A 24,797-nucleotide genomic window follows, 5' to 3' on the forward strand; every position below is an offset into this window, starting at 1 on the left:
TACTTAATTTAATTTAAATAATAAAATGTAGCTTTAAAATATAACACAACCCGGGCACACAAATGGGCAGGCACGAGTTGATTTTAAAACGCAAATAAATTTACAGGGCTTACACTTCCTCTCCGTCCATCCGTCCATCTAAAAATATGTTTAGAGGATGAGCTCTTTTTTCAAGACATATTCCTGGGATTTTTGGATATTTCTAATATATATATTGGTAACTTTACTTGTTCAATTAATACATGCATATTTGCTACGTAATATATTTCGCTTAACCAAGTTTTATATTTAGAATGCACTTTGCAATGAAGTAACTTGTATCTGTTTCTATTTATATTTCTATTTATGTTTTTTGTTTATGTTTCCGTTTCAGCATCTATTAAGAGAAATTCACAACGGGAAAATACTTTCCCAGCCGCCGAATTTTCTTCATGGTCACAAAGCATTTAGAGCCGGTAACATGTATTGCTTTGGTAAGGCTTTTATCCTTCAAAATCAGATCGATCTCCTCGATTGAATTCAGATTATAAATATCTTTTGGTGTTTCGTCGTTGGATTTCTTTTTGTTGCTATTGCTCTGGCTATGGTTGTTGTTGTTCAAGTGCCTACTAAGATTGGTGTTATTACTAAAATATTGCTCTTGCTGAAGCGTAGCTTTGGCTGCATTCAATCTGTGCATGATTTGGTCCTTGGTATCATGAGGTTCCGGTGCAGCTACGGTCTTGGGCTTCGTTTCGGGCTCCTCATCATCATCGTACTCTTCCTTTGTTTCGGCAACGGAGAATGTGCTGGTGTTTAAGTTGGACTGCAAATATCTTTGATCGATATGTTGTGTTGATGTGGACGCCGTCGCAGCCTCGCCCTCGGCGTAGCTGCGGTACCGCAGCTCGTATTCCTGAGCCTCTGTGATACGATCCAGCGACTGACTCTCGCGCATACGCCTCCTTCTTGTGGCTGACGATGTGGCTGTCGTGCCCTCTATTAGCCCCGATTGCTGCTTCTCAGCTTGTGAATGCTTGTCTACATGGTCTTTCGGCTGTTTTCTATTCTTTTGTGTGTGAGATTTGCGTGTTTCTTCAGATTTATTTGGCTGCAATTGGAATATAATTTTCAATTTCGATAGACAGAGGAAGAGGCTGGTCGGTAGGAGATTTACTTACCTCCTTGCATTGTCCTTGTCCTTCCTTCTTGCCGCTTACGCCACTGCTTTTCGAGATGAAATTTGTCGCACTGCTGGCCGAACCAGGCGGCGGATAGAGTTGATCCTGCGAGTCGCTGGAGTCATCGTGAGAGTCCCGCCGGTGCATGCGAAACCGTGTGGGAGTATCGCCCACGAACTTATTGATCTTTTTCTTGTTTCGCGTCTTTGTGTCATCGTCGGAGGCCTCTGAGCTGCTGCACGACGGCGTGCCTTTGTTAAGTTTTGTGCGACGGTGACTGAGCACCGGATTCTTACTGCTGCTCGGCAGGGGCTTCAACTTGCCAATCTCCAGTTCCTTCAGGCCTCTCAGGGTGTCTTCGTCTATCTTGGCACTTTTCTCCATTTGCTTGAGCTTCTGAGCCAACGTAGCATCTACGGCTACGACTATCTTTGTGCGTGAATTTCGAGGCACTCCTACTGCGGCGAGGACAGCGGTAGGGGCAGTACGGCCCTGCACCGCTCGATTGACGAGTCCTTCAGCAGTAGGTTCCAGTCGCGATGTGGTCACTTTTAGGTCATTTCCAACCACAGAATCCTCGCTGGCAGACTCCTCCTCGTCTTCCTCCCGCACAATACTGCACTTGCGACTCCGCTTGTCCTAAACGAATGCGAATGCAGTGAAGTTCCAGAAAACAATAGAAATAGTATTGAACTTACTGGCTTGCCGCCGTCGTTTACTAACTGGGCTGCGGGCGTCACGTTGATGCTGATGGGGACACCCTTGGGGGCTTCAGTGGGACTGGGTTTCTCAGCTACCGGCTTGCGGCTCGCATCCTCCACTCTATTAAAGGATATTTAAAAAAATTGTGTGTATTCCTTTTGAACGCCATTACCATTCATCACTTACTTCATGCTTGCTTCATTCAGAAGTTTCTGCTTCTGTGCCTGTTCGTCTCGCCGCCTTCGCAGCCGCATTTCCGCCAGCAAAAAGTATGTGGCCGTTATATGATTGTACTTATTCTTGTCGAGAGCCCTGCATCGTATGAAATCGAAGGTTAGCCAGGAGTAAGCCAGGTCTTGTGCGGTATCTACTCACTGCACTATCTCCTCCTTGGACGCAATATTTCCGTTGATCATTTTCTGTATGATAAAGGCATGATCCTCCTCACTGAGTTGCTCGCGGCTGACCAAAGGCAGAAAATGCTCGGTGGATGTTGAGTCCGGCTCGTCGATTGGCTTCAGCCAGTCCGAAGAGGCCAATTCCTCTACAGTCGCTCGATTCTTGGGATCCCGTACCAGCATCGAAGCAATCAAAGTGCGGCACTCCGCCGAAACGTGCGTGGGCACAGTGTACTTGCAATCCATGATCATGGTCAAGGTCTCCGAGTCGTTGGCCTTCTCGAATGGCGCCTGTCCGACCACCAGCATGTACAGAATGACACCAAGCGACCAAATATCTAAAAGATAAAGCCAAATACCAGCTAGAGTAGAGTCCAAATTAACCAAATCTACACACTCACCTACTGCAGGTGCATCGTACGAATCACCCAACAAGATCTCTGGAGCGGAGTAGGCCAGGCTGCCGCAGAAGGTTTCCAATTTTTGGCCGGGTGAGAATTTGTTGCTGAACCCAAAGTCGGTGAGCTTGACGAGGCCGAGCTTCTCGAAAAACACCACATTCTCAGGCTTCAAGTCCCTGTGGGTTGCGTGTGACGCGCCGCGCCACGAAACGGAACGAAGCGAAAAGTTACGTAAATTGCTGATCGGTGGACTGTATTATCAGTGGGCGTGAATGCGAACTCACCGGTGTACAACGTGGAGCTGATGACAGTACGTGATCGCACGTAGGATTTGCCGGAAATACTTTCGCGCCAGCTCCTCACTGAGTCCGGCTTCATGCTTCATTATGTAATCGTACAAATCTCCCCCGTCGCCTAGCTCCAGCACCAGGTACAGCTTGGTCTGTGTGTCAATGACCTCGTACAATCGGACCACATTTGGATGCTGTACCAGCTTCATGCAGCTATTGTGGGTCAAGGTCACACATTGCACATTAGTTGACACGACAACCCCTGGCTTCTTTTAGGGTCTACTCTACTCACCGGACTTCTTGGAACAGATGCGCCTTAGAGACCTCATCCAGCTTTGACTTATCAACGACTTTCACTGCCACCTTGGCCCCAGTGAACACGTGACGCGCCAGCTTCACAACGGCAAAGTGGCCCGATCCCAGTGTCTCCTCCAAATCGTACAGACCGGCGATCCCAGATCCCAGGCCGCCACCTACAGGCTGCGTTTCCAGAGTCATGTTGAGTTGAGTGCTTTTCAACTTTTTCTATTGACCCACAAGCTGAGCTGCCTATCCGGCGAGCAAAACTGTCCGCGATTAGCTGAAACTATAATTAAATGGGAAAGCATTTCGGGCCTCAGTTTTCGTTGGAAAAGCGGGTTCAACTGGAATATTTTCTAATAAGCATCGACCCCAAATCGAATGTTTTGCAGCCGCGTAGCTGAACACGAATTCATGCTTCACTGATTTCTTATTCACATTGATCCTTTTTATTTTGACTTTTGCACCAGCCAGGAGCAGCAGCTAAGAGGCAGGGCTGTTACACAAGGGGATGGATGTTGAAAGGCAGGGCTGTTACCGTTTTAGACCAGAGCAGTGCCAGAGCCTCCAGCAGCCGCAGCAGCAAAACTATAATATGCAGGCCATTTTGCAATTTCTGTGGTCGAAGCTTGCCTTTACGTTGTTAATAAAACGGTCTTGAACTAAACACTTTGCCGTTATCACACATGAAAATGAATCTTAGAATCTTTGTATACACATTTCGTGGTTGCATTGGTGTCGATGTTTTGCTACGTACAGTTTTGAAGTCACATTGCGACAGGGATGCATTGAATTTTAAGCAGCCGATAATAGCACCAATCGATAGTGGTCTTGAAGTGTAGTCGAATACGACCATAAACAACCAAATTTAATTCCTTTTTATTGATTGAACTGTCGTGGGACTATTCAATTGTGTGACACAGAGTCCAGTAACTTTGTAACTTTATCACCTGCGATTGTTACACATCGATTGGCCACATCGGTAGCTGCCCGGCCGTCCCCTATACCCCTGTCAAACCATCGATTTTAGCGGCTAGCACCATAACATCGATACTATCGATAGTGCCCTCGTTGGTTTGACACCTCTAGTCCCCTACTCAAATCCAAATTCCTCAGTCAAAATATAAAATTTACAAATATATAGTAAAAAAATATACAAACAGCGAATAAGTAGAATGAGTTTTGGGTTTAACACACAATCGCAAAGTACACATGTAGAAAGCAATAATCGTACTCTGGAGTCGGACCTGCCACAAAAGGTGAGTGTGTGAGACCACGAGCTGGACTGTATTTCGTTCGCATTGTTTTGACCAATCAGAAGTGAACTCTATTACATGACTTTCGATTTTGTGACATTGACAATCGTGTGAAATTGTTCGTCCTTTCCTCTTGCAGTACGCAAACGGACACGCTATGGCAGATGCCGACCATGACCCGTATTTAAACGAAAGAATCATGAGTTCCCACGAAGCGCTCTTCAGTGGATCGTTGAACTCGCTTGCCCAGAAAGACGAGAGCATGGAAGAGGATGTTGTCGGTTCCGGGACAGGCCTCGTCGGACTGCAAAACATTGCCAACACATGCTACATGAACTCGGCACTCCAAGCGCTGAGTAATCTGCCGCCCATGACTCACTACTTCATCAACTGCAGCGATCTGGTGGAGTACATTGCGGATCAGAGAGCGAATGCCCGAATCTGCAAGCCAGCGGGTCTGGCCAAGAGCTACATTCGCCTGATGCAGGAAATCTGGTCGGAGATAGAAGACCCCAAAGGTAGATTCGTCATTGATTCTGATAGATGGAACAAAGTGCTATACAAAATGTGTTGTTTACAGAATACATCGCCCCCCGTGGCATTTTGTATGGCATACGATCGGTGCATCCGATATTTCGTGGCTACCAGCAGCATGACACGCAGGAGTTCCTTCGCTGCTTCATGGATCAGCTGCATGAGGAACTCACGGAGCAGGTTTCTCCACAGTCGCGGCAATCGCAACAGCGTCAGAATAAACAGCCCAACGAAACTGACGACGAAAACGAGGATGAAGTGCCGCCTTCCTCGCATTCGGCGACAGGCTCTGAAAGCGAATATGAAACGTGTGAGAGCAGCATGTCCGAAATCGCGGGGGAAGTCATGATAAACACCGAATTCTTTGTTACGCCAAGCCGAACTGTCATCGGTTCAGGCACTGCGATTCCAGAGGCTCCTCCAAAGCCGCAGCAGCAGCGTAAACAGAAAAAACGTGAAACGTCGTCAGATCAAAAACCACCAATAGAGTCGGCGCGTTCCATCATCAGTGACGTGTTTGACGGCAAACTGCTCTCCGCCGTTCAATGCCTCACCTGCGATCGGGTGTCCTCACGGCAGGAAACATTCCAGGATCTTTCACTGCCTATTCCCACAAGAGACTTCCTCAATGTGCTGCACCAAACGCATAGCCTAAGTGTCCAGAGTCTGAGCGCCGCCGAAACATCAAGCAGAACCAATGACGGCTGGTTGGCGTGGATGTGGGGCGTGTTTAGATCGTGGCTGTATGGACCCTCGGTAACACTCTACGATTGCATGGCCAGTTTTTTCAGTGCGGACGAGCTCAAAGGCGACAACATGTACAGGTGAGAGTTTGCATTAGTGAAGTAAGTGTATTCCAATTGCTCAATTATCCGTCATGTGATTCATTACAGCTGCTCGCGATGCAACAAACTGCGAACGGGTATCAAGTACTCGCGTGTAATCAACCTGCCCGAGGTGCTGTGCATCCACCTGAAGCGCTTCCGACACGATCTGTCCTACAGCTCGAAGATCTCGTCGCACGTTATCTTTCCCATGGAGGGCTTCGATATGCGGCCTTACGTGCACAAGCAGTGCAAAAGCGAGGTGCCCATATACAATCTTTCATCCGTGATCTGCCACCATGGCACCGTCGGCGGCGGCCACTACACGTGTTATGCACGCAACACTCTGAACGGCCGTTGGTATGAGTTCGACGACCAGTTCGTGACTGTGGTGAGCCCCGATGTGGTGCAGAACTGCCAGGCCTACGTACTTTTCTACCAAAAGCACAATCCCCTGATAAAGCTCGTCCGCGAGGAAGCCAAACATCTGTCCAACTCACACCCCTTCTGCGATTCTGACATTCAGTTTTATGTGACGCGCGAGTGGCTCTCCCGCCTGGCCACCTTCTCCGAGCCGGGTCCCATCAATAACCAGGAAATGCTGTGTCCCCATGGCGGCGTTCTACATTCCAAAATGCCTATGATCAGCCAGATTGCAGTGCCGATTTCCCAGCCCCTGTGGGACTTTCTGTGCAAAACTTTCGGCGGTGGACCGCCAGTGAACATTCTCTTTGAGTGCGAGATTTGCAAGCGCGCGGCTGAGGCGCTCTCCAGGCGACAGCAGCATGAGCTAAGCGAGTTTACCAAATTGAACGGGCTTCACAGCGAGTTCGACTCATCTGCCATTTTTGCCATCGACATGCCCTGGCTGCGGTCTTGGCAGAACTTTTCCCGCGGTAAGACCTCCAAGGAGCCGGGCCCCATCAAGAATGAGGGAATAGCCTCTTCCACGGATAGCAACTGTACCATCCGCAGTGTGAGGATCGGATCGGATTATGCTCAGCTTAATGCCCGCTCATGGCGGCTCCTGCACGGCATCTATGGCGGCGGACCGGAGATCTTGCTGCGACAGGCTCTCTCCGACGACGACGAAGAAGAGATCGAAATCATAGACCAGGACGATGAGTGCTATGACGTAGAGTCGCCAGAGGCTGAAGAGGAAGATGTAACGGCCAATAGTTACCTGGGTAATCATTCCGACACCGAAAGCAGCCGAGGACGCCGCACCACCCCGAGTCCAAGTGTGAGTCCCGGCCCCTCGCCAAAGCCGCAGCCACAGCAGACCGTGGAGACGACCAGGACCCCCATCCCTGAGCAGCACAACACCCCAAAATCAAAGCGCAGCAGAACCAGCGTGACTACCTTGCGGCTCAACATGCGCAAGCGAGGGAAGCGCAATCGGAGCAGCTTCAAGCACGCGGATATGTTTGGAGCCAAAGGTTAGAAACGTCACAACTCAGTCACAAAGAGTAGTTACTTATTTATGTTCGTTCTGCTATTACAGGGAACTACAATGTCAAAACCAATGCGGAACCACCAGCAGCAGCACCAGCAGATCGGGATAAGAATAAGGAAAGGGGAAAGGATAACGAGGAGAAGGAAAAAACCACTGCATTTCAAAGCGAATACAGCATACCAATATCGATACCATTCCAAAGTGACAATTTCCAGGTCAACGGCTTGCCGGAAAAGACGCGCGAAAAGGGCAAGCGGCGGAACAGTGTCGGCGGCAGCAAGTCAAACAACAACAAGGAGAACGTCACCCTGCAGAAGTTTGTGACGGTGCGCGAGCCCTCTGAGCCAACGGATGAGAGTGAGATTTGATCGATAGCGCGGGCGGATCCAACATGCCAGCCGAAAAACAGGCCACAATCAAGGTTTAGGCGCAGACAGAAGCGCCATTAGTTTATATACCTCAGTGTATAGCTGGGTGGAGGCTATATAAATTGTGTAAAAATTGTATTTATGTATTGATGATGATCGAAGTGCTATCGCCGTTGCATTCGCATACGCATACACCTTTCTAGTTTTATTAGCTATAATTGACCCAGGGACAGAGATGGAGAGGCAAGGCCCGCTCCTTGCCGAGATGAGCACTCAAACGATTGCACATGCAGTAGGATGATTTAATTGAATTGGAAAATAAATCAGATTATGCATGCATCCATCAACCAGGACTATTGGTAAATAAGACACAAAATTCTTGAAACCTGCCATTACAATTATAATAAACAAAAAAAAAAAATCAAATAGAAAGCCAGAAGAAGCATAAAACCAACCACATACACAGTGTGTGTGTATATACAACCATATCCACAGTGTGCCCATAGCACATCCATAGCATAGCCAAGGCACCGGAACTGCTGGTTTTCGGGAAGAAAAAGAACCTCCGCCAGAGCGATCATCATCAGCCTTCTCCATCCTACGTCGCTTATTTCTTTCGGAACGTACTTAAACATCCGCATCCCGACTTCTCGGAGCGCCCTAAACCTCCGCAACAAATCTTCTCGGAGCGCTCATAAGCCTCCGCAACAAATCATTTCGTAGCGCAATTAAACCTCCGCAACAAATCGTACTTAAGCCTTCGCGATCTAGACGAAAACCGGCCACCCCGAAGGAAGATACGAGCCCCTACTAAACTCTATTTTTGTATCGCTTAATCCACGCCTTCTTGAACCACGAAACTCTTTCAGCTACCATATCCAGAGGTTTAACAAATTTCTGTGAACCCCAACGGGAGCATATGGCCGTAGCGCCGTCATAGTTGTATTATATATTTTGGAGACTACTAATTGTGGGTGCCACATCCGCACATGAGTTTTGTTTGCTGTAAATGTCCAAATGTTTGTGCAAGGTGCGGGCCTAGTCCAGCTGTTGAAACTTAAATGAAATTAATTAAATATCAAATCTGTTTCGGAAGAACTAAACTTCGCTAAGACCACTCATGGGAAGGAGAGGACTTTAAGTTGAAAACGGGGAAAACATGGGACCTATGACGCCGTAGTCTCTTTTGTGCTACAACAATAGGAGCATTGTAAGCAAATATACACCTTTGAAGTATTTATTTTCTTCTTTATTTCTTATACCTATACTAATAATTAATAACAGAAAACTTTACTGTACATCTCAACATTGCCGTATTCGTGTTCGCTACCGACGAAGCCTCGGGCTGCTAGTCCTTAGGCAGCAGCTGGTACTGCTGCTGCTTGCACTGGCTGATACTGTTGCAGGAGGGCTGGAGGAAGTACTGCGACGGTGGCGGTGGTCCCTGAATGTATTGTACTTGATTCAAGTACTGCAGCCGCTGCTGCAGGTTCTGGGCCCTTTGCTCTGAGAGGGCCTCTTCCAAAATACGGTTAATTTGTGTACTTCCTCCTCGCCCTTCGATCCCTCTCGGAGTGGATTTTATCCTCCGTCGCCCAATTCTTTCGGACCGTACTCAAGCTTCCCAACTTCTCGGAGCGCCCTAAACCTCCGCAACAAATCTTCTCGGAGCGTACTTAAACCTTCGCGATCTAGACCAAAATCGGCCGGACGATCACTCGAACCACCCACTTGCGGCCACCCCGATGGAAGATCTGAGCCCCTACTAAGTTCTGTACCATTAAGAACAAATCAACTCTATTTTTGTATTGCTTAATCCTCGCCTTCTTGAACCACGAGACTTTCTTTCAGCTACCACATCCAGAGAACCCCAACGCGGCGAGCATACCCCGGCCGTAGCGCCGTCACAGATGTATTCTATATTTTGAAGGCTACTTTTAGGGTCGGTGCCTCATCCACACATGAGTTTTGTTTGCCTTTAGCACAGCATTGGTACACTCCACAGTGGGATATTTATAGAGTCCCGGTCCCCCCGCCCCCATCACCATCACAATGTACAGGCATACAGATGTGAGATGTGCTCTTCTAATGCCCGACAGCTCGGCACAGTTTTGAAGAGACTCGGCAAATCGTGTAGCAGTGGATGCACACCGTACCGTACTTTTACGTATACAGGCTGTGAGTGGAACAGCATCAGTTGTCCACTGCTCATCGATTGCGCCATGTCGTCAGCGATGAATCCCTGCAATGTGTGCGACCAGCCGACCAAGAGCAAGTGCTCCAACTGCAACCAGGTCTCCTACTGCAGCGTGCAGCACCAGAAGCAGGACTGGAAAGCCCACAAGTCCAGTTGCCACCCATTCAAGGCAGGTTTTCGCGAACTTTCCTGCCCCGCTACGACATAACCTCAACCTCACATTCATTTTCAGATTGCCCACAATGATCTGCTTGGACGACACTTGGTGGCCACGCGTACAATAAAGCCCTACGAGATCATACTGAAGGAGGCGCCGCTGGTGCGAGGACCAGCACAGATCACGCCGCCCGTCTGCATGGGATGCCTGAACAGCATCGAGCCCGAGGATCACATCGACTGTGACCTATGCGGATGGCCCCTGTGTGGACCCGAGTGCAAATCGCTCGGGGAGCACAGGGCGGAGTGTCAGCTTACCCAGGAGCGGGGTCAGAAGGTCAACGTTCACGAGTTCAACGGCTCCCATCCGCTGTACACCTGCGTGAGCACCGTGCGCTGTCTGCTCATCGGTGAGACAAGCCCGGAGAAGGCGAGCAAGTTCCAGGAGCTGGAGTCCCTGGAGTCGACCAGGCGTGGGTCCAACCAGTGGAAGGCAGACCTGGCCAGCATTGGCCAGTTCATACCCAAGTGAGTATCACCATTTGGGGAGACTCATGATGCGATTCTAATCTAATCATCGGTTTCCGGCCAGGTTCTTCAAGACAGAGAAGTTCAGCGAGGAGGAAGTCATGAGAGCAGTGGGTGCCCTCCAGATCAATGGCCACGAAGTCCCCACCTCCGATCCCCCGCACGTGGCCGTCTTCTACACGGCCTCCTTCACGGAGCACTCTTGCATGCCGAATCTGGCCAAGAGCTTCAACAAGAACGGACACTGCATCCTGTGGGCCCCGCGCGAGATCAAGAAAAACTCTCACTTGAGCATCTGCTACTCAGACGCAATGTGGGGTACTGCTGATCGACAGCGGCATCTCGTTCAGACGAAGCTCTTCAAGTGCGCCTGCGATCGCTGTACCGATGTCACGGAGCTGGGCACCAACTACAGCGCCATAAAGTGTGAGGACCGACGGTGCGATGGTCTGATGCTGCCAAGCAAAACCGACGATTGGAATGGAAGTTGGAAGTGAGTGTCACGGCGTATCGCCGTACCGTGCGCTCCCTTTTAATACTCCAATAACCTTGTGCTCCTTTCCAGGTGCCGCGAGTGCCAGAAACAGGTACAGAAGCATTATATAGACCAGATCCTGGAGCGTGCGGGCAAGGACCTGCAGAGCATGGAGAAAACGGCCGAAAACGGTTTAAAGTGAGTAATTTCCAGATGGCAAAGTTGTCTCAACTCGGCACTCTTCTCCCTTCTACAGATACCTGAAGCACTACGAGAAGTGGCTGCCGCCGCGGCACTACCACATGAGTGAAGTTAAGATTCTGCTGGTCCAGCTCCTGGCCAAGGATCAGCAGGAGCTGATGGTAATGCCCGACGACAAGTTGGCACTGAAGCTGCAGTTCGCCTGGGATCTCGTCCAACTATACGAGACCATTGCGCCATGTAAGGGCCATAACTGATATTTTGCAGCGTATGCGGGGGCGTTATCTCAAGTGATTCTATCCTATTATGTGTATCCACAGGTGAGGTACGCACGCTCGGCACGCTTTGTTTCGAGCTGCACTCGGCCATTGCCGAGCAAACACGTCGCGTGTCCCTGGAGACGAGTCTGTCACCCAAGGACCGGCTGGAGGAGTCACTCCTGTACGTGGACAAATGCGTGAACTACCTGCAGTACGAGTCGGACATCTTTGTGGAGGGTCACATTCTCAAACAGGCCAAGATCAATCGCGATGCCTTGCGCATGGTCATGAGGATCTCCTAGCTGGCCTCCCCCCAATCCGTTGCCGGCAATTGAATCAGAGTACCCATGTCGTCCAGAGATAATCAGCAATTATTCAGAAGTGCCAGCTAGCCTCTCGCAGGGGGTCTCAAGTGCATGCCTGTTTCGAAATCAGAAATAAATTATCATTACTGGATTTGCTTAATTGTCTACCACCGACTGATTTCCACAATCGGATTCGCCGAATCACCGAACAGTACCATTCAATCTGCAGAGTAATGCTATCGTTCGTCTTTCTCACGCGCCCACGTCATAATTCGATTTGTACAATATATTCGGGCGCGTGAGGAAGGCCCGATAAGGGCAAGACATTCAGTTTTGGTGTGTTCGTACTCTATACTACTTGTCCTGCTATCTCCGGCAGCCCCGCACTCTGTCCACCTCTCATCATTCGATAACTATACGAATTTTTTCCATTTATTACTAATTCATAGCTGAGGGTGGATCATGCGCGAACTGTTTCCCCAAATTAAAAGGAATCAAAGCAGCAATTACTCATTAGTACGATGAATCAGCTTATCCCACATTTTATAGACCTTTTTTATATAAATATAAATGGGCTTACTGCTGGACAAGTCAGGATTCAGGATTCAGGATTCACAATGAAACCTTAGAAAATATATGTACATATACCAGTTGAAGATATACTCACACTATATGCTTTAATGCCAAGATCGATTGTAGTTTTGTATATGCAATCAATAGATTTAGTGCATTTACCTGAAATCCCATCAAATCCCACCAATTGATCATGGAATATAAAAAAGTAGACAGTTGCCAACTGCTGCCATTAAGAATACCCCATCACCAGGTGGAGCAAATGGCATTCCAATGGGATCGATCACTCAGATTTCGCGTCTTTATGTTCTAAGGTATTTCATTCATTCCATGGCATTGCTGGCCAGGCATTTCACCAGCAGACCAGAATCACCGTTAGTCTTAAGAATTGGGCACTTCGATTCGTTCAATTAACATGGTCGATAAGCACTATCAGACGTGATAAGGCCCGCTTATATGGCTCTTGACTGCTCGGAGCATTATGAATATACATATAAATGACCGCACCTGGGCACAAATTTTAATAGTCTCTTTCGCTCAGCGGTACCACTAGGATTACGAGGAGGTCTCTGATACCTTAAACGGATTGATATTTAAATCGATATAGTGTGGCTTTTTCTTCGGTACAAAAAAAGGATGACAGCCTCGAACGGCGTCATCGTCAAGGACGACGATGACAAATCGCGTTTGCAGTACAAAACGAACATCGTCCTGGGATCAGCAGCATTCGAAGACCAGGACAAAGACTTAAAGAGCTTGTAAGTTGGAATAAGGGCCACGGAAAAGATCAAAGGACATTCAAAGTGCAAAAGTGAATCATTGGTGCAATTCTGCAAGAAATTAAAAATTAACTGTGCAACAAATAGAACAGTGGTTAAATAGACTGAAGAGTATCTACTCATTCAGAACCGAACCTGAGCGATCATTTAGTTTCTCCGAAAGAGATGAGTTTCTCCCAGTATAATGAAAGGAAGCACTTCTATAATTTTTTTTTATATGAAATATGTATACCCCTGCCTTGCCATTGTTGTGTGCAAGAAATTTAAAAGAAGTATTTAACCTTTACCAAAATGGCACTTCAACGATGACATTGCAAATTATACCATAATAAAAAAAATCAAGTGACGACCTTGTTGATACCCTCTCAAGCCTCAAGTGTGTCACTTCTCTGTTCATCCAATATCCAATACAATGTTTTCGATAGATTCCAGGCATTAATAGATCTGCTGAATATTCAAATGTTAGACGATTCGTTGAGATCTTTTTGAGTGCGGTGATATAGAGTGATAGTTCTAATTTCCAACTATATAATTAGGCAATGTATCTCGTTTTTAACATTCATTCGTTCATCGATGATTAGGGTATCGTATCGTTCATCGATGTCTAAAACAATAAATTTAGAAAACAACAAAAAGCACAATAAAGCACGTCTGCGGCACAGCATGATAATATTATATTATATTACGTTCTACATATGGACGCGCGTATGTCGCCATTTTGATATGGGCATGCGGACGTGTAGTAGGCGGCTGATATGAGTTGATACTGGTGTCATTCGAAGATAAGGAATTTGCAATCGCCAGGCGATAGGGCCACGCCACTGATAGTTTCATGTTCAAGCGGTTATGGCGTCAATAGAAAGGACTGTGTTAATGACCGATGATTGGCGTGCGCGTCGCCCTTTATTGCAGTGCTCCCAACAAGACGAAAAAAAAGAATTCTAAGCATGACGAGGCGGAAGAGGAGGAGCAGGACGATGGCTCCTACAAAGAGGAGGTCAAACAGGTTGGCTACTTCCAGATGTTCCGCTATGCCACCACCAAGGACCGCATGCTCTATGTCATCGGACTTCTGTCCGCCGTAGCCACTGGTCTCACGACTCCCGCCAACAGCTTAATCTTCGGCAACCTGGCAAACGTAAGTGGCAGTAGTTTTTGTGTGGTTCCATCTCTCATACGCATTCTATATAATCCTACATCCTATAGAACTTTATCGATTTGACCGGGGCAGATGAGGGTAGGACGTACCAACGTGACGGTGACGACGAGGGAGACTTGCTCCTCGACAAGGTGCGGGAGTTCTCTCTGCAGAACACATACATTGGAATTGTGATGCTGGTGTGCTCCTATCTCTCCATCACCTGCTTCAATTACGCCGCCCACTCGCAGATTCTGACCATCCGCTCCAAGTTCTTCCGCTCCATCCTGCACCAGGACATGAGCTGGTATGACTTCAACCAGAGCGGCGAAGTGGCCAGCCGTATGAACGAGTAAGTTGCTCCCCAAACATCCATCCATCCATCCCCCCATCAATCGCTCACTGTTCTCCCTCCCATCTCTCCCTCTCCCCCAGGGATCTGTCCAAAATGGAAGATGGTCTCGCCGAAAAAGTCGTCATGTTCGTCCACTACTTTGTGTCCTTTGTGGGATCCCTGGTGCTGGCCTTTGTCAAAGGCTGGCAGCTGTCTCTGGTGTGCCTTACGAGCCTGCCGCTAACTTTCGTCGCGATGGGACTGGTGTCGGTGGCGACCTCCAGGCTGGCCAAGCAAGAGGTTACCCAGTACGCTGGAGCAGCAGTCGTGGCCGAGGGCGCCCTGTCCGGGATTCGCACGGTAAAGGCGTTCGAGGGAGAGGAGAAGGAGGTGTCCGCCTACAAGGAACGCGTTGTGGCCGCCAAGCTGTTGAACATCAAACGCAATATGTTCTCCGGCATCGGCTTCGGCATGCTCTGGTTCTTCATCTATGCCTCGTACGCTTTGGCCTTCTGGTACGGCGTGGGGCTGGTAATCAAGGGGTACCACGATCCGTATTATGCCAGCTACGACGCCGGCACGATGATCACCGTATTCTTCTCGGTGATGATGGGTTCGATGAACATTGGCATGGCCGCGCCCTACATCGAGGCATTCGGCATTGCCAAGGGCGCCTGCGCGAAGGTCTTCCACATCATCGAGCAGATCCCCACCATCAATCCCATCGGCCATCAAGGTAAGAACCTCAACGAGCCCCTCACGACCATCGAGTTTCGTGACGTCGAGTTCCAGTATCCGACGCGCAGCGAGATTCCCATTTTGAACCGTCTCAACCTAAAGATCCATCGCGGCCAGACGGTGGCCCTGGTCGGACCCTCCGGCTGCGGCAAGTCCACCTGCATCCAGCTGCTGCAGCGCTTCTACGACCCCGCCGGCGGCGATCTATTCTTCAACGGCACCAGCCTGCGAGACATCGACATCAACTGGCTGCGCTCCCGCATTGGAGTCGTCGGCCAGGAGCCCGTGCTCTTTGCTACATCGATCTACGAGAACATCCGCTACGGACGCGAGGACGCCACTCGGGCTGATATTGAGGCGGCGGCCGAAGCCGCCAATGCGGCCGTGTTCATAAAAAAGTTGCCACGCGGCTATGATACGCTGGTGGGCGAACGCGGAGCTCAGTTGTCCGGAGGCCAGAAGCAGCGAATTGCCATTGCACGGGCCCTGATTCGCGACCCGGAGATACTGCTGTTGGACGAGGCCACCTCGGCCCTGGACACTGCCAGTGAGGCGAAGGTGCAGGCAGCCCTGGAGAAGGTCAGCGCCGGACGCACGACCGTCATTGTGGCCCATCGGCTGTCGACGGTACGCCGGGCGGACCGCATCGTCGTGATCAATAAGGGCGAGGTGGTGGAGAGCGGTACGCACCATGAGCTGATGATGCTGAAGAGCCACTACTTCAATCTGGTTACCACCCAGCTGGGCGAGGATGACGGTACCGTACTCAGCCCCAGCGGGGACATTTACAAGAACTTCGTCATCAAGGACGAGGACGAGGAGGAGATAAAGGTGCTGGAGGAGGACGATGAGAAGGAGCTAGAGGCCGTCGCGAAGGACAAGAAGAAGAAGAAGAAGGTCAAGGACCCCAACGAGGTCAAGCCCATGGCGGAGGTGATGAAGATGAACAAGCCGGAGTGGGCGCAGGTCACCGTCGGCTGCATATCTTCGGTGATCATGGGCTGTGCCATGCCCATCTTTGCCGTACTCTTCGGCAGCATCCTGCAGGTGCTCTCAGTCAAGAACAACGACGAGTACGTCCGCGAGAACAGCAACCAGTACAGTCTTTACTTCTTGATCGCCGGCATTGTCGTGGGCATCGCTACCTTCATGCAGATCTACTTCTTTGGCATCGCCGGAGAGCGGCTCACGGAGCGCCTGCGCGGCCTCATGTTCGAGAGGATGCTGAAACAGGAAGTGGCCTGGTTCGATGACAAGGCGAACGGCACAGGGAGTCTGTGCGCCCGCCTCTCCGGCGATGCCGCCGCTGTCCAAGGCGTAAGTTGTACCACAATTCCACAATGAATCCTCTCCTGATTGCTTTCTTCACCAATTGATTCGCGCAGGCAACTGGCCAGAGAATCGGCACGATCATTCAGTCTGTTTCCACGCTAGCCCTCGGTATCGGTCTGTCCATGTACTACGAGTGGAGTCTGGGTCTGGTCGCCCTCGCCTTCACGCCCTTCATCCTCATCGCATTTTACATGCAGCGCATGCTCATGGCCGAAGAGAACATGGGCACGGCCAAGACCATGGAGAACTGCACCAAGCTGGCCGTCGAGGTAGTCTCCAACATCCGCACCGTCGTCTCCCTGGGACGCGAGGAGATGTTCCACCAGACATACATCGGCATGCTCATCCCGTCCGTAAATGTGAGTGGCCACCAGGCTGGAACCATACCCGACTCGATCCCTAATCGACTATATCCGACTATCCACTATACCCACAGAAAGCGAAGAAAAACACCCACTTCCGCGGCCTGGTCTACGGCCTCGCTCGCTCCCTGATGTTCTTTGCGTATGCCGCCTGCATGTACTACGGCACCTGGTGCGTGATAAATCGGGGCATCATGTTCGGAGATGTCTTCAAGTAAGTGCCCAAATAGAGTGCAGAACAAGAGAGGACCAGTCCTAAAGTTACCTTCCCTTCCCTTTCAGAGTATCCCAGGCTTTGATCATGGGAACGGCTTCGATTGCCAACGCCCTGGCCTTTGCCCCCAACATGCAGAAGGGAATCTCAGCCGCTAAGACGATCTTCACCTTCCTGCGGCGCCAGCCCATGATCGTGGACCGGCCGGGAGTGTCGCGCGAACCGTGGCACTGCCAGGGCAATGTCACTTACGACAAGGTTGAGTTTAGCTATCCCACGCGCAGAGAGATCCAGGTGCTCAAGGGTCTGGAACTGGGAGTCAAAAAGGGCCAGAAGGTGGCCCTGGTGGGTCCCTCCGGGTGCGGCAAGTCCACCTGCATCCAGCTGATCCAGCGCTTCTATGACGTGGACGAGGGTGCCGCCCTCATCGATGAGCACGATGTTCGAGACGTCTCGATGTCAAATCTGCGCCAGCAGCTCGGCATCGTGTCCCAGGAGCCGATCCTCTTCGACCGCACCATCCGGCAGAACATTGCCTATGGCGACAACACGAGGTCTGTCACCGACCAGGAGATCATGTCAGCCTGCATGAAGTCTAATATTCACGAGTTCATCGCGAACCTGCCGCTGGTAAGCATCCAGAATCCGCAATCCACATCCCCCCCCCCCCCCTCCCCCCCTGATGATTCAAGTAAAATACGTGATTTCCTCCTAGGGTTACGACACGAGAATGGGAGAGAAGGGAGCCCAGCTGTCCGGCGGTCAGAAGCAGCGCATTGCCATCGCGCGCGCCCTCATACGGAACCCCAAGATCATGCTGCTCGACGAAGCCACCTCGGCACTGGACGCCGAGAGTGAAAAGGTTGGTACATCCCTCATTCAGCTGAGCTCTCAACAATCATTATCTTTCGCTTTATTCTTTGGTAGGTTGTCCAAGATGCTCTGGATGCCGCATCCGAGGGTCGCACAACGATCAGCATAGCTCACAGACTGTCCACAGTCGTCCATTCGGATGTGATATTTGTGTTTGAGAACGGCGTAGTCTGCGAGACCGGCTCCCACAAGGATTTGCTGGAGAATCGCGGCCTCTACTACACGCTCTACAAGCTGCAGAGCGGGGCCATGTAGACACCGCCATGCCATTCGCCATAGCTTACGATACCATAGCATAGATCTAGATATAGCTTAAGGATCTGCACTGCGATCAAAGACCCCCTGTAGTATCATCCTGTACAAATAAGTTCATAGTCCTAATATTATTTATCTATTTTAAAGAGTCTCCTCCCAGGAATTTTTGAATGAATTTAATTCAAAACCCAATTAAAACATATATACTTGTATATTGTAAATATTTGTTTTGTATTTTAAGTTTACATCGATTGTTAAATTTAATTGCATTTTACCCAGTGTCGATTGGTTGTCCACTGGAAACCAACGACCAAATGTAGCTTGAAGTAGGCGTCCAACTGTCCGTGTCCGTAAAGCTTATTCAGTCGCGTGGCCGTTTTCCGGCCGTATTTGTGCTGTGCTCCTTATCGTACAACTAGAATTTAGTTAGAGTAAACGTAAAAATAAGCGAAATCTTACAGGGAACACAGCACCGCACTGGCCACGCACTGAAAGGACAGCGCAGCTCCAGATGGGTAGGGGAAATCCATCGATCGGTTCCATAATAAACAATAAAAACTTTATGTAATTGATCGCTGGCTCCCATTTGTGGATGGGATGGTGTTCGTTTTCTGGGTTCTGTCACTTCTTTCACATTTTTGGGTAAACGCTATGCCGGTTGTTCACGTGTGATTGTGGTTTATGATTTGGAAAAGGAATATGATGTAACTATGTTAAACGTAAATCTTAATAAAAATCCAGGGAAGGCTATCACTAAATAAGAGAACAACTATGACTATGGTTGCCTAATTTAGTTCTTGTCTTCCTTCTTTTTCTCGCCAGAAGCGTCGCTGCCTGAACTGCTGCTGTCGGCGCTGTCGGTGGATCCGGCGCCAGCATTGCTCTCGCGCTCAGCGGACATCTGCCAAAAGAAAGAATCAATTGATATACTGATTAGACAGACACAGGTCACATATATTTGGGCAACATACCTTCTTGTAGGCCATCTCAAAGAGCTTCAACGAAGCCTGCTGCAGCGAGCTGGTGGCCTTCCTGACCTCCTCCAAGTCGGCGGTTTCCTTGTTGGCCAGCAACGTGCGCAGATCGGCAATCTCCTTCTTAAGCTTCTCGCACTGCAATTAAACCGAATCGGATCAGTCAGATCGAAACCTAACTATTCCTTGTCTATGCATACCTCCTCTGCGGGCAACTGGCTCTTGAACTCCTCCATCTTGGTCTCAGTGTCGTGCACTATGCTCTCGCCCTGGTTGACGATCTCGATCAGTTCGCGCTTGATCTTGTCGGCGCTGGCGTATTCCTCGGCCTTCTTGATCATGTTCTCGATTTCGTCCTTGCTCAGACCGCCGCTCGACTGGATGACAATCTGTTGCTCCTTGCCGGTGCCCTTGTCCTTGGCCGAAACGTGCACAATGCCGTTGGCATCGATATCGAAGACCACTTCAATCTGGGGCACTCCGCGGGGTGCGGGTGGGATGCCGACCAGTGTGAAGGAGCCCAGCTTCTTGTTGTCGTTGGCCATCTCACGCTCTCCCTGGTGCACCTTGATCTCCACCTGGGTCTGGCCATCGCTGGCTGTCGAGAAGACCTGCGACTTCTTGGTGGGGATCGTGGTGTTGCGCGAAATCAGGCGAGTGAACACTCCGCCAAGGGTCTCAATGCCCAGCGACAAGGGAGTGACATCGAGCAGGAGCACATCAGTGACATCACCAGCCAAGACTCCGCCCTGAACGGCTGCACCGACGGCCACCGCCTCATCGGGATTGACGGAGCGCGATGGCTGACGTCCGAACAGTTCCTGCACGGTGGACTGAACCTTGGGCATGCGGGTCATGCCACCAACCAACAGGACCTCTCCAATCTCTGACTTGGCCACCTCGGCATCGGACAGTGCCTTCTGGCAGGGCTGAATGGTGCGCTTGATGAGATCACCCACAAGGCTCTCCAACTTGGAGCGTGTCATCTTCAGGTTCATGTGCTGGGGACCGGCAGAGTCCATTGTCAGGTAGGGCAGATTGATGTCGGTCTGCTGGGAAGAGGATAGCTCGCACTTGGCTTTTTCGGCCGCCTCCTTCAGGCGCTGCATAGCAATGTTGTCCTTGCGGATGTCAATGCCGGTGTCCTTCTTGAATTCGGCCACCAGGAAGTTTACGATGTGGTTATCGAAATCCTCACCACCCAGCAGGGTGTCGCCGTTGGTTGACTTGACCTCGAAGACTCCCTTCTGGATTTCCAGAATGGAGATATCGAAAGTGCCGCCACCCAGATCGTAAACGGCAATGCTGAAAATTTAGAGTGAAAGTAATGAAACCATCTACAATGCATTCAAGAGCAATAAAAAAAGCATTGAACTCCAAGGTACACTTACATTTTGTCCTCCGTCTTATCCATGCCGTAGGCCAGGGCCGCTGCTGTGGGCTCGTTGATTACACGCAAAACATTAAGACCGGCAATCTGTCCGGCATCCTTGGTGGCCTGACGCTGCGAGTCATTGAAGTAGGCGGGCACAGTCACCACGGCGTTCTTTACAGGTGTATTCAAGTAGGCCTCGGCCGTCTCTTTCATCTTAATTAGGATGAATGCGCCAATCTGTGAGGGGGAGTACACTTTGCCATCGGTGGACGACACCCAGGCATCTCCATTCGAAGCCTTGACAACCTTGTAGGACAGATTGCTGATGTCCTTCTTCACCTCGGGATCGTCAAAACGTCTGCCAATCAGGCGCTTTGTGGCGTAGAAGGTGTTTTCAGAGTTGGTCACAGCCTGACGCTTGGCTGGCATGCCCACCAGGCGTTCGCCATCCTTGGTGAAGGCGACGTGGGAGGGCGTGGTGCGGGCTCCCTCGGCGTTCTCAATGACCTTTGCCTGCTTGCCCTCCATGACGGCCAGGCAGGAGTTGGTGGTGCCCAAATCGATGCCAATAACTGCACCCTTGACCTCGCCAGACCTAAAAAAAGAGTGAAATATGGATTGCTCGTGAGCAGATGGTGAAAAACCGAAAATTGATAACGCCAGCAAAGAGCTTAGATAAGCGACTAGGCCGCGCCTCTATCTCTGTTCGAGCAAGAAGCTCCAGATGTTTCCAACAATCAAGAGCTGAACTCTTGGCATCCATTGTGATGCAACATCGAGTGTCTGCTGGAAGCTAAAATCTTTTTGGCAGGTTCCATTACATAAGCACAACTACACAACTACCTAGGGGACCGGTCGGTCAGTCGGCACTCTCTTTTTCGTTTTAATTTCATTGTAAATGTAAATTAATTAAAGATCACTTACTTGTAGCGCTGCTGACCCCACAGTCCATTGCTTGCACCTGGCAGGCTCTGTAAAGAGGAGAGAATGCATCGATCTTTATAGAATGTTCGCGCAAAACATGACCCGCAACGAGCCGAGCGTGAGCATGCCGCTCCGGCTATTATGTAAAGACGGCGGCCGTGGTACTTACGCGGAAGATGCTAGAAGCTCCCGATGCATTTGTGGGCACAACGCCGGCTTGGCGTGCGAGACGTGGCAACAACCTAGGAACACGCAGCATTTTCGGTATTTACTTTAATTACACAATGTCAAATTAAAAAGCAAAATTTCGTCAGGCGAGCACGTTTCCCGTATGTGGCGAGGGCTGGAAAAAAGTAATCGGTCACCAACGGAACGATAGGTTTTACTGGTTTTCACCCAGAGTTGACAGCATTCGCTTGTGCAGGTTCGATTATTTAAAATACAATAAGTTTTGATGTTTGAGTGATGCAGAATCGCTGCTGTGATATTTATATATCAGTGTTACTTCTCGATTGTGACACCTTCTATCCTCGAGCACAAAACAAGGTGTGCAAATCCAGGAAAAGTCGATGGTTTGGTGGGTTTTCCTGGTCAATTGTTGGGAAATGCAGTTCCAATCATCACCATATGTTATTTAAGTACAGAATTTAAAAGTATTGAAAGAGACTCATTGTTGGCAACCGGTAATGGAGGTCCGATTCAAGTTCGGCTATCGATATCACCCAGGGCTGATAGCATGTTCGATTATTTGAACCGATGTTTGAGTGAGTGTGACCATAAACTATCGGACCTTCCCAACACATGTATATCAGCCTATCATTGCGTAAAGCTATCCAAAAATTTTGAAATACAAATTAACACAGAGAACGCCGGTGAGGTGCGTGCGCTGCCATTCTGTCTGACTACCAAGCACCGCTTAACCTAACAGGGGCAGTATTTACCGGCCTGCGCCATGGCTTCGGAGAATGAATCTGACGTCGAGCTGGAGGAGAACTACTACACATTTCTGAATTTGCCCCGAAATGTAAGTGCATCGTCACTCGCACGTCACAGTCTTATCAATTTGTTTTTAGGCCACCACAGAGCAGATTAATACAGCTTACAGGAAGCAGAGCCGCATTTACCACCCGGACAAGCACCACAATGAGGACAGCAAGAAGCAGGCGGAGATTATGTTCAACCGCACCAAGCGCGCGTACGAGGTGCTGTCTGATCCCCACCAGAGGGCCATATACGACTCGGTGGGCGTACAGGGCCTGAGAACCGAGGGCTGGGAGATTGTCCACCGGACCAAGACGCCGACAGAGATCAGGGAAGAGTACGAACGCCTTGCGCAAGCTGCTGATGAACGTCGCCTGCAACAGCGAACTAATCCGCGGGGGAACATCACCATTAACGTGAATGCAACGGAAATATTCGCGCCCTACGATGAAACGGAAATGCCCCGCGTTGAGATAGGGTCAATGAGCATTGCACAGTCCATCGAGGCCCCTTTGACGCGCAAGGACATGATCATTATGAGCGGCAACCTGTACTCCTCCAACGGGAATGGCAGTGGCGGGTTTGTGGTAGCTGGACGTCGACTCCTGAACAAGGGCTGGCTGGAGGTCTGTGCTGGAGCGGGAAACGGCTTCCTAGTGGGTCTCAAGGGTAAGTAATCAGTTTACCAAAGCCCAGCCCAGCCTGCAATATATCTAAAGTATGTGCTGTCAGGTGGACGCACACTTTCCCCTAAGGTGACGCTCAACGGCGGGACCAACATGAGTTTCCGGGAACACGGCGTGATACCCGCCCTGTTCTCCACGCTCGCTGTGCAGCTGGACAAGCACACAGTGGGCAGCCTGACGTTGAACGCGGGCCCCCAGTCGTCCATGTCCACACAAATCGACCACAGCAAGGACGAGTACGCGCTGAGCTCATCCTTTGTAATTGGTTCGCCGCACATCTACTTTGGTCTCTCCTACACGCGCAAGATGATAGAAAATGAGATGAAGCTGAAGCTGGCCGTGAAGTAAGTAGCTCTCACATCCGCAGATCGGGTTGATTAACACGAAATCCTTATTGCAGGGTCGGAACATTTGGCTTCATGGGCGAATATGGACTGGAGAAGAAGATTTCCAAGTACAGTTCTGTGACAGCAGCTGTCTCGATTGGTGTGCCTTCTGGAGTTATCCTTAAATTTAAGTGAGTACAATATAGTGTCCTGCATTTTGGACTATAATACATTGATGGCTTCGCTTGATTTTTGCTTTTAGGATACTACGATCGAATCAGTCTTATGTGTTTCCTATCCACCTGAGCGATGAGATAGTGCCCGCCGCTGTGTTTTATGCCTCTGTGACCCCCGTAATTGCGTGGTTCTTGATTAAGAAGACCATTATGGACCCAATGGATGCCGAGCGCAAGAGCGTCGAAGTGGAGCGGACAAAACGGCAGAACGAGCAGCGCCTGTTGGCCAAGCGGCAGGAGGCCAGTGCTGCCGTCCATCTTATGCAGAGTACCTACCATCGCATCATGACCGAGGAGCTGCAGAAGACGGGCCTGGTCGTCACAAGAGCCGTATATGGCTGCACAACGGAGAACAGCAGCACCCAGTTCAAGCCCGAGCTGTCGCTTGATGTCACTATACCAATTCAGTGTCTGGTCAGGGACAGTACCTTGCAGCTATACGATTCCTCAAAGGTTTGTTCAGAACCTGATGAAATATTGAATATAACTGATGTTATTCGTGTACTTACAGAGCGATCTTCCCGGCTTCTATGACCCCAGCATCGGGGACAATAAGATCCTACGCATAGAGTATACATACCAAAACCAGTTCAGGGTGGTCAACATAAAGGACAACGAGGCAATCCGACTGCCATTGCCATGATAGTGGTCTGGTCTGTGTGCTTCATACTGTATTTAGTATAAATCATCAGTTGTGTTTGTAACTTGTTTTTTAATCTTAATAGGAAAGACCCATTCCAAGAGATGGGGCAAAAAGAACGGTTAAGACAGCTTTATAATATTGCCCATTTACAATACCCATTTGCATTGTAAACTCACTGTTTTTAAGGATACTTTTGAGATCCGCGAAATAAACAACGAAATTTGTTCAAATTGGAATTCCATT

The 24,797-nt window shown here is 49.8% G+C and overlaps 6 protein-coding genes across 8 annotated transcripts; 4 read left to right on the plus strand and 2 right to left on the minus strand.

Moving 5' to 3' along the window:
- Nucleotides 1–32: 32 nt before the first annotated feature.
- LOC6600893 (SNF-related serine/threonine-protein kinase) lies at nt 33–3,943 on the minus strand. 2 transcript variants are annotated; one of them, XM_026985936.1, is made up of 9 exons: nt 3,790–3,943; nt 3,244–3,537; nt 2,946–3,164; nt 2,662–2,837; nt 2,238–2,598; nt 2,049–2,174; nt 1,859–1,982; nt 1,161–1,799; nt 33–1,090 (listed from the first exon to the last, which is right to left on the minus strand). In XM_026985936.1, exons 2-9 carry the CDS (start codon nt 3,447–3,449, stop codon nt 380–382), a joined length of 2,562 nt encoding a protein of 853 aa, XP_026841737.1. In that variant the 5' UTR covers nt 3,450–3,537; nt 3,790–3,943; the 3' UTR covers nt 33–379. The 2 variants fall into 2 exon arrangements, with proteins under 2 accessions (XP_026841737.1, XP_026841738.1); XM_026985937.1 differs by lacking the exon at nt 3,790–3,943 and having other exon boundaries at nt 3,244–3,652.
- A 456-nt stretch (nt 3,944–4,399) lies between these two features.
- On the plus strand, nt 4,400–8,929 carry LOC6600892 (ubiquitin carboxyl-terminal hydrolase 20). Its single transcript, XM_002025920.2, has 5 exons — nt 4,400–4,510; nt 4,647–5,025; nt 5,088–5,865; nt 5,935–7,304; nt 7,370–8,929. Exons 1-5 carry the CDS (start codon nt 4,427–4,429, stop codon nt 7,687–7,689), a joined length of 2,931 nt encoding a protein of 976 aa, XP_002025956.1. The 5' UTR covers nt 4,400–4,426; the 3' UTR covers nt 7,690–8,929.
- Nucleotides 8,930–9,157: 228 nt separating this feature from the next.
- On the plus strand, nt 9,158–11,971 carry LOC6600891 (SET domain-containing protein SmydA-8). Its single transcript, XM_002025919.2, has 6 exons — nt 9,158–10,055; nt 10,119–10,570; nt 10,635–11,063; nt 11,136–11,243; nt 11,302–11,486; nt 11,567–11,971. Exons 1-6 carry the CDS (start codon nt 9,765–9,767, stop codon nt 11,806–11,808), a joined length of 1,707 nt encoding a protein of 568 aa, XP_002025955.2. The 5' UTR covers nt 9,158–9,764; the 3' UTR covers nt 11,809–11,971.
- Nucleotides 11,972–12,936: 965 nt separating this feature from the next.
- Nucleotides 12,937–18,599, plus strand: LOC6600890 (multidrug resistance protein 1A). The gene is made up of 9 exons (XM_026985026.1): nt 12,937–13,142; nt 14,076–14,301; nt 14,370–14,653; nt 14,737–16,690; nt 16,759–17,064; nt 17,142–17,281; nt 17,350–17,911; nt 17,997–18,143; nt 18,209–18,599. Exons 1-9 carry the CDS (start codon nt 13,021–13,023, stop codon nt 18,407–18,409), a joined length of 3,942 nt encoding a protein of 1,313 aa, XP_026840827.1. The 5' UTR covers nt 12,937–13,020; the 3' UTR covers nt 18,410–18,599.
- Nucleotides 18,600–18,621: 22 nt separating this feature from the next.
- LOC6600889 (heat shock 70 kDa protein cognate 5) lies at nt 18,622–22,012 on the minus strand. Its single transcript, XM_026985027.1, has 6 exons — nt 21,852–22,012; nt 21,683–21,729; nt 20,775–21,353; nt 19,584–20,688; nt 19,381–19,521; nt 18,622–19,310 (listed from the first exon to the last, which is right to left on the minus strand). The coding sequence occupies exons 1-6, from the start codon at nt 21,939–21,941 to the stop codon at nt 19,200–19,202; spliced, it is 2,073 nt and encodes a 690-aa protein (XP_026840828.1). The 5' UTR covers nt 21,942–22,012; the 3' UTR covers nt 18,622–19,199.
- Nucleotides 22,013–22,502: 490 nt separating this feature from the next.
- On the plus strand, nt 22,503–24,790 carry LOC6600888 (dnaJ homolog subfamily C member 11). 2 transcript variants are annotated; one of them, XM_026985029.1, is made up of 7 exons: nt 22,503–22,706; nt 22,756–23,332; nt 23,396–23,693; nt 23,750–23,866; nt 23,938–24,364; nt 24,423–24,564; nt 24,637–24,790. In XM_026985029.1, exons 1-6 carry the CDS (start codon nt 22,635–22,637, stop codon nt 24,552–24,554), a joined length of 1,623 nt encoding a protein of 540 aa, XP_026840830.1. In that variant the 5' UTR covers nt 22,503–22,634; the 3' UTR covers nt 24,555–24,564; nt 24,637–24,790. The 2 variants fall into 2 exon arrangements, with proteins under 2 accessions (XP_026840830.1, XP_002025952.2); XM_002025916.2 differs by having other exon boundaries at nt 24,423–24,790.
- The last annotated feature ends 7 nt before the right edge of the window (nt 24,791–24,797 follow it).

Source organism: Drosophila persimilis, unplaced genomic scaffold (genome assembly GCF_003286085.1).
Source record: "Drosophila persimilis strain 14011-0111.01,24,50 unplaced genomic scaffold, DperRS2 tig00000002-arrow-pilon, whole genome shotgun sequence".
Classification (NCBI taxonomy): Eukaryota; Metazoa; Arthropoda; class Insecta; order Diptera; family Drosophilidae; genus Drosophila; species Drosophila persimilis.

Coding starts and splice junctions, on each gene's coding strand:
- LOC6600889 (XM_026985027.1), bottom strand. CDS start 21,941: ATGCTGCGTGTTCCTAGGTTGTTGCCACGTCTCGCACGCCAAGCCGGC. Junction 21,730..21,851: donor GAGCTTCTAGCATCTTCCGC/GTAAGTACCACG, acceptor TCCTCTTTACAG/AGCCTGCCAGGTGCAAGCAA. Junction 20,689..20,774: donor GATAAGACGGAGGACAAAAT/GTAAGTGTACCT, acceptor CTAAATTTTCAG/CATTGCCGTTTACGATCTGG.
- LOC6600892 (XM_002025920.2), top strand. CDS start 4,427: ATGAGTTTTGGGTTTAACACACAATCGCAAAGTACACATGTAGAAAGC. Junction 5,026..5,087: donor GGAGATAGAAGACCCCAAAG/GTAGATTCGTCA, acceptor TGTTGTTTACAG/AATACATCGCCCCCCGTGGC. Junction 5,866..5,934: donor AAAGGCGACAACATGTACAG/GTGAGAGTTTGC, acceptor GATTCATTACAG/CTGCTCGCGATGCAACAAAC.
- LOC6600891 (XM_002025919.2), top strand. CDS start 9,765: ATGTGCTCTTCTAATGCCCGACAGCTCGGCACAGTTTTGAAGAGACTC. Junction 11,064..11,135: donor GATTGGAATGGAAGTTGGAA/GTGAGTGTCACG, acceptor GCTCCTTTCCAG/GTGCCGCGAGTGCCAGAAAC. Junction 11,487..11,566: donor ATACGAGACCATTGCGCCAT/GTAAGGGCCATA, acceptor GTGTATCCACAG/GTGAGGTACGCACGCTCGGC.
- LOC6600890 (XM_026985026.1), top strand. CDS start 13,021: ATGACAGCCTCGAACGGCGTCATCGTCAAGGACGACGATGACAAATCG. Junction 16,691..16,758: donor ATGCCGCCGCTGTCCAAGGC/GTAAGTTGTACC, acceptor TGATTCGCGCAG/GCAACTGGCCAGAGAATCGG. Junction 17,912..17,996: donor TCATCGCGAACCTGCCGCTG/GTAAGCATCCAG, acceptor ATTTCCTCCTAG/GGTTACGACACGAGAATGGG.
- LOC6600893 (XM_026985936.1), bottom strand. CDS start 3,449: ATGACTCTGGAAACGCAGCCTGTAGGTGGCGGCCTGGGATCTGGGATC. Junction 2,599..2,661: donor GTACGATGCACCTGCAGTAG/GTGAGTGTGTAG, acceptor TTTATCTTTTAG/ATATTTGGTCGCTTGGTGTC. Junction 1,800..1,858: donor TAAACGACGGCGGCAAGCCA/GTAAGTTCAATA, acceptor GCATTCGTTTAG/GACAAGCGGAGTCGCAAGTG.
- LOC6600888 (XM_002025916.2), top strand. CDS start 22,635: ATGGCTTCGGAGAATGAATCTGACGTCGAGCTGGAGGAGAACTACTAC. Junction 22,707..22,755: donor TTCTGAATTTGCCCCGAAAT/GTAAGTGCATCG, acceptor ATTTGTTTTTAG/GCCACCACAGAGCAGATTAA. Junction 23,867..23,937: donor GGAGTTATCCTTAAATTTAA/GTGAGTACAATA, acceptor TTTTGCTTTTAG/GATACTACGATCGAATCAGT.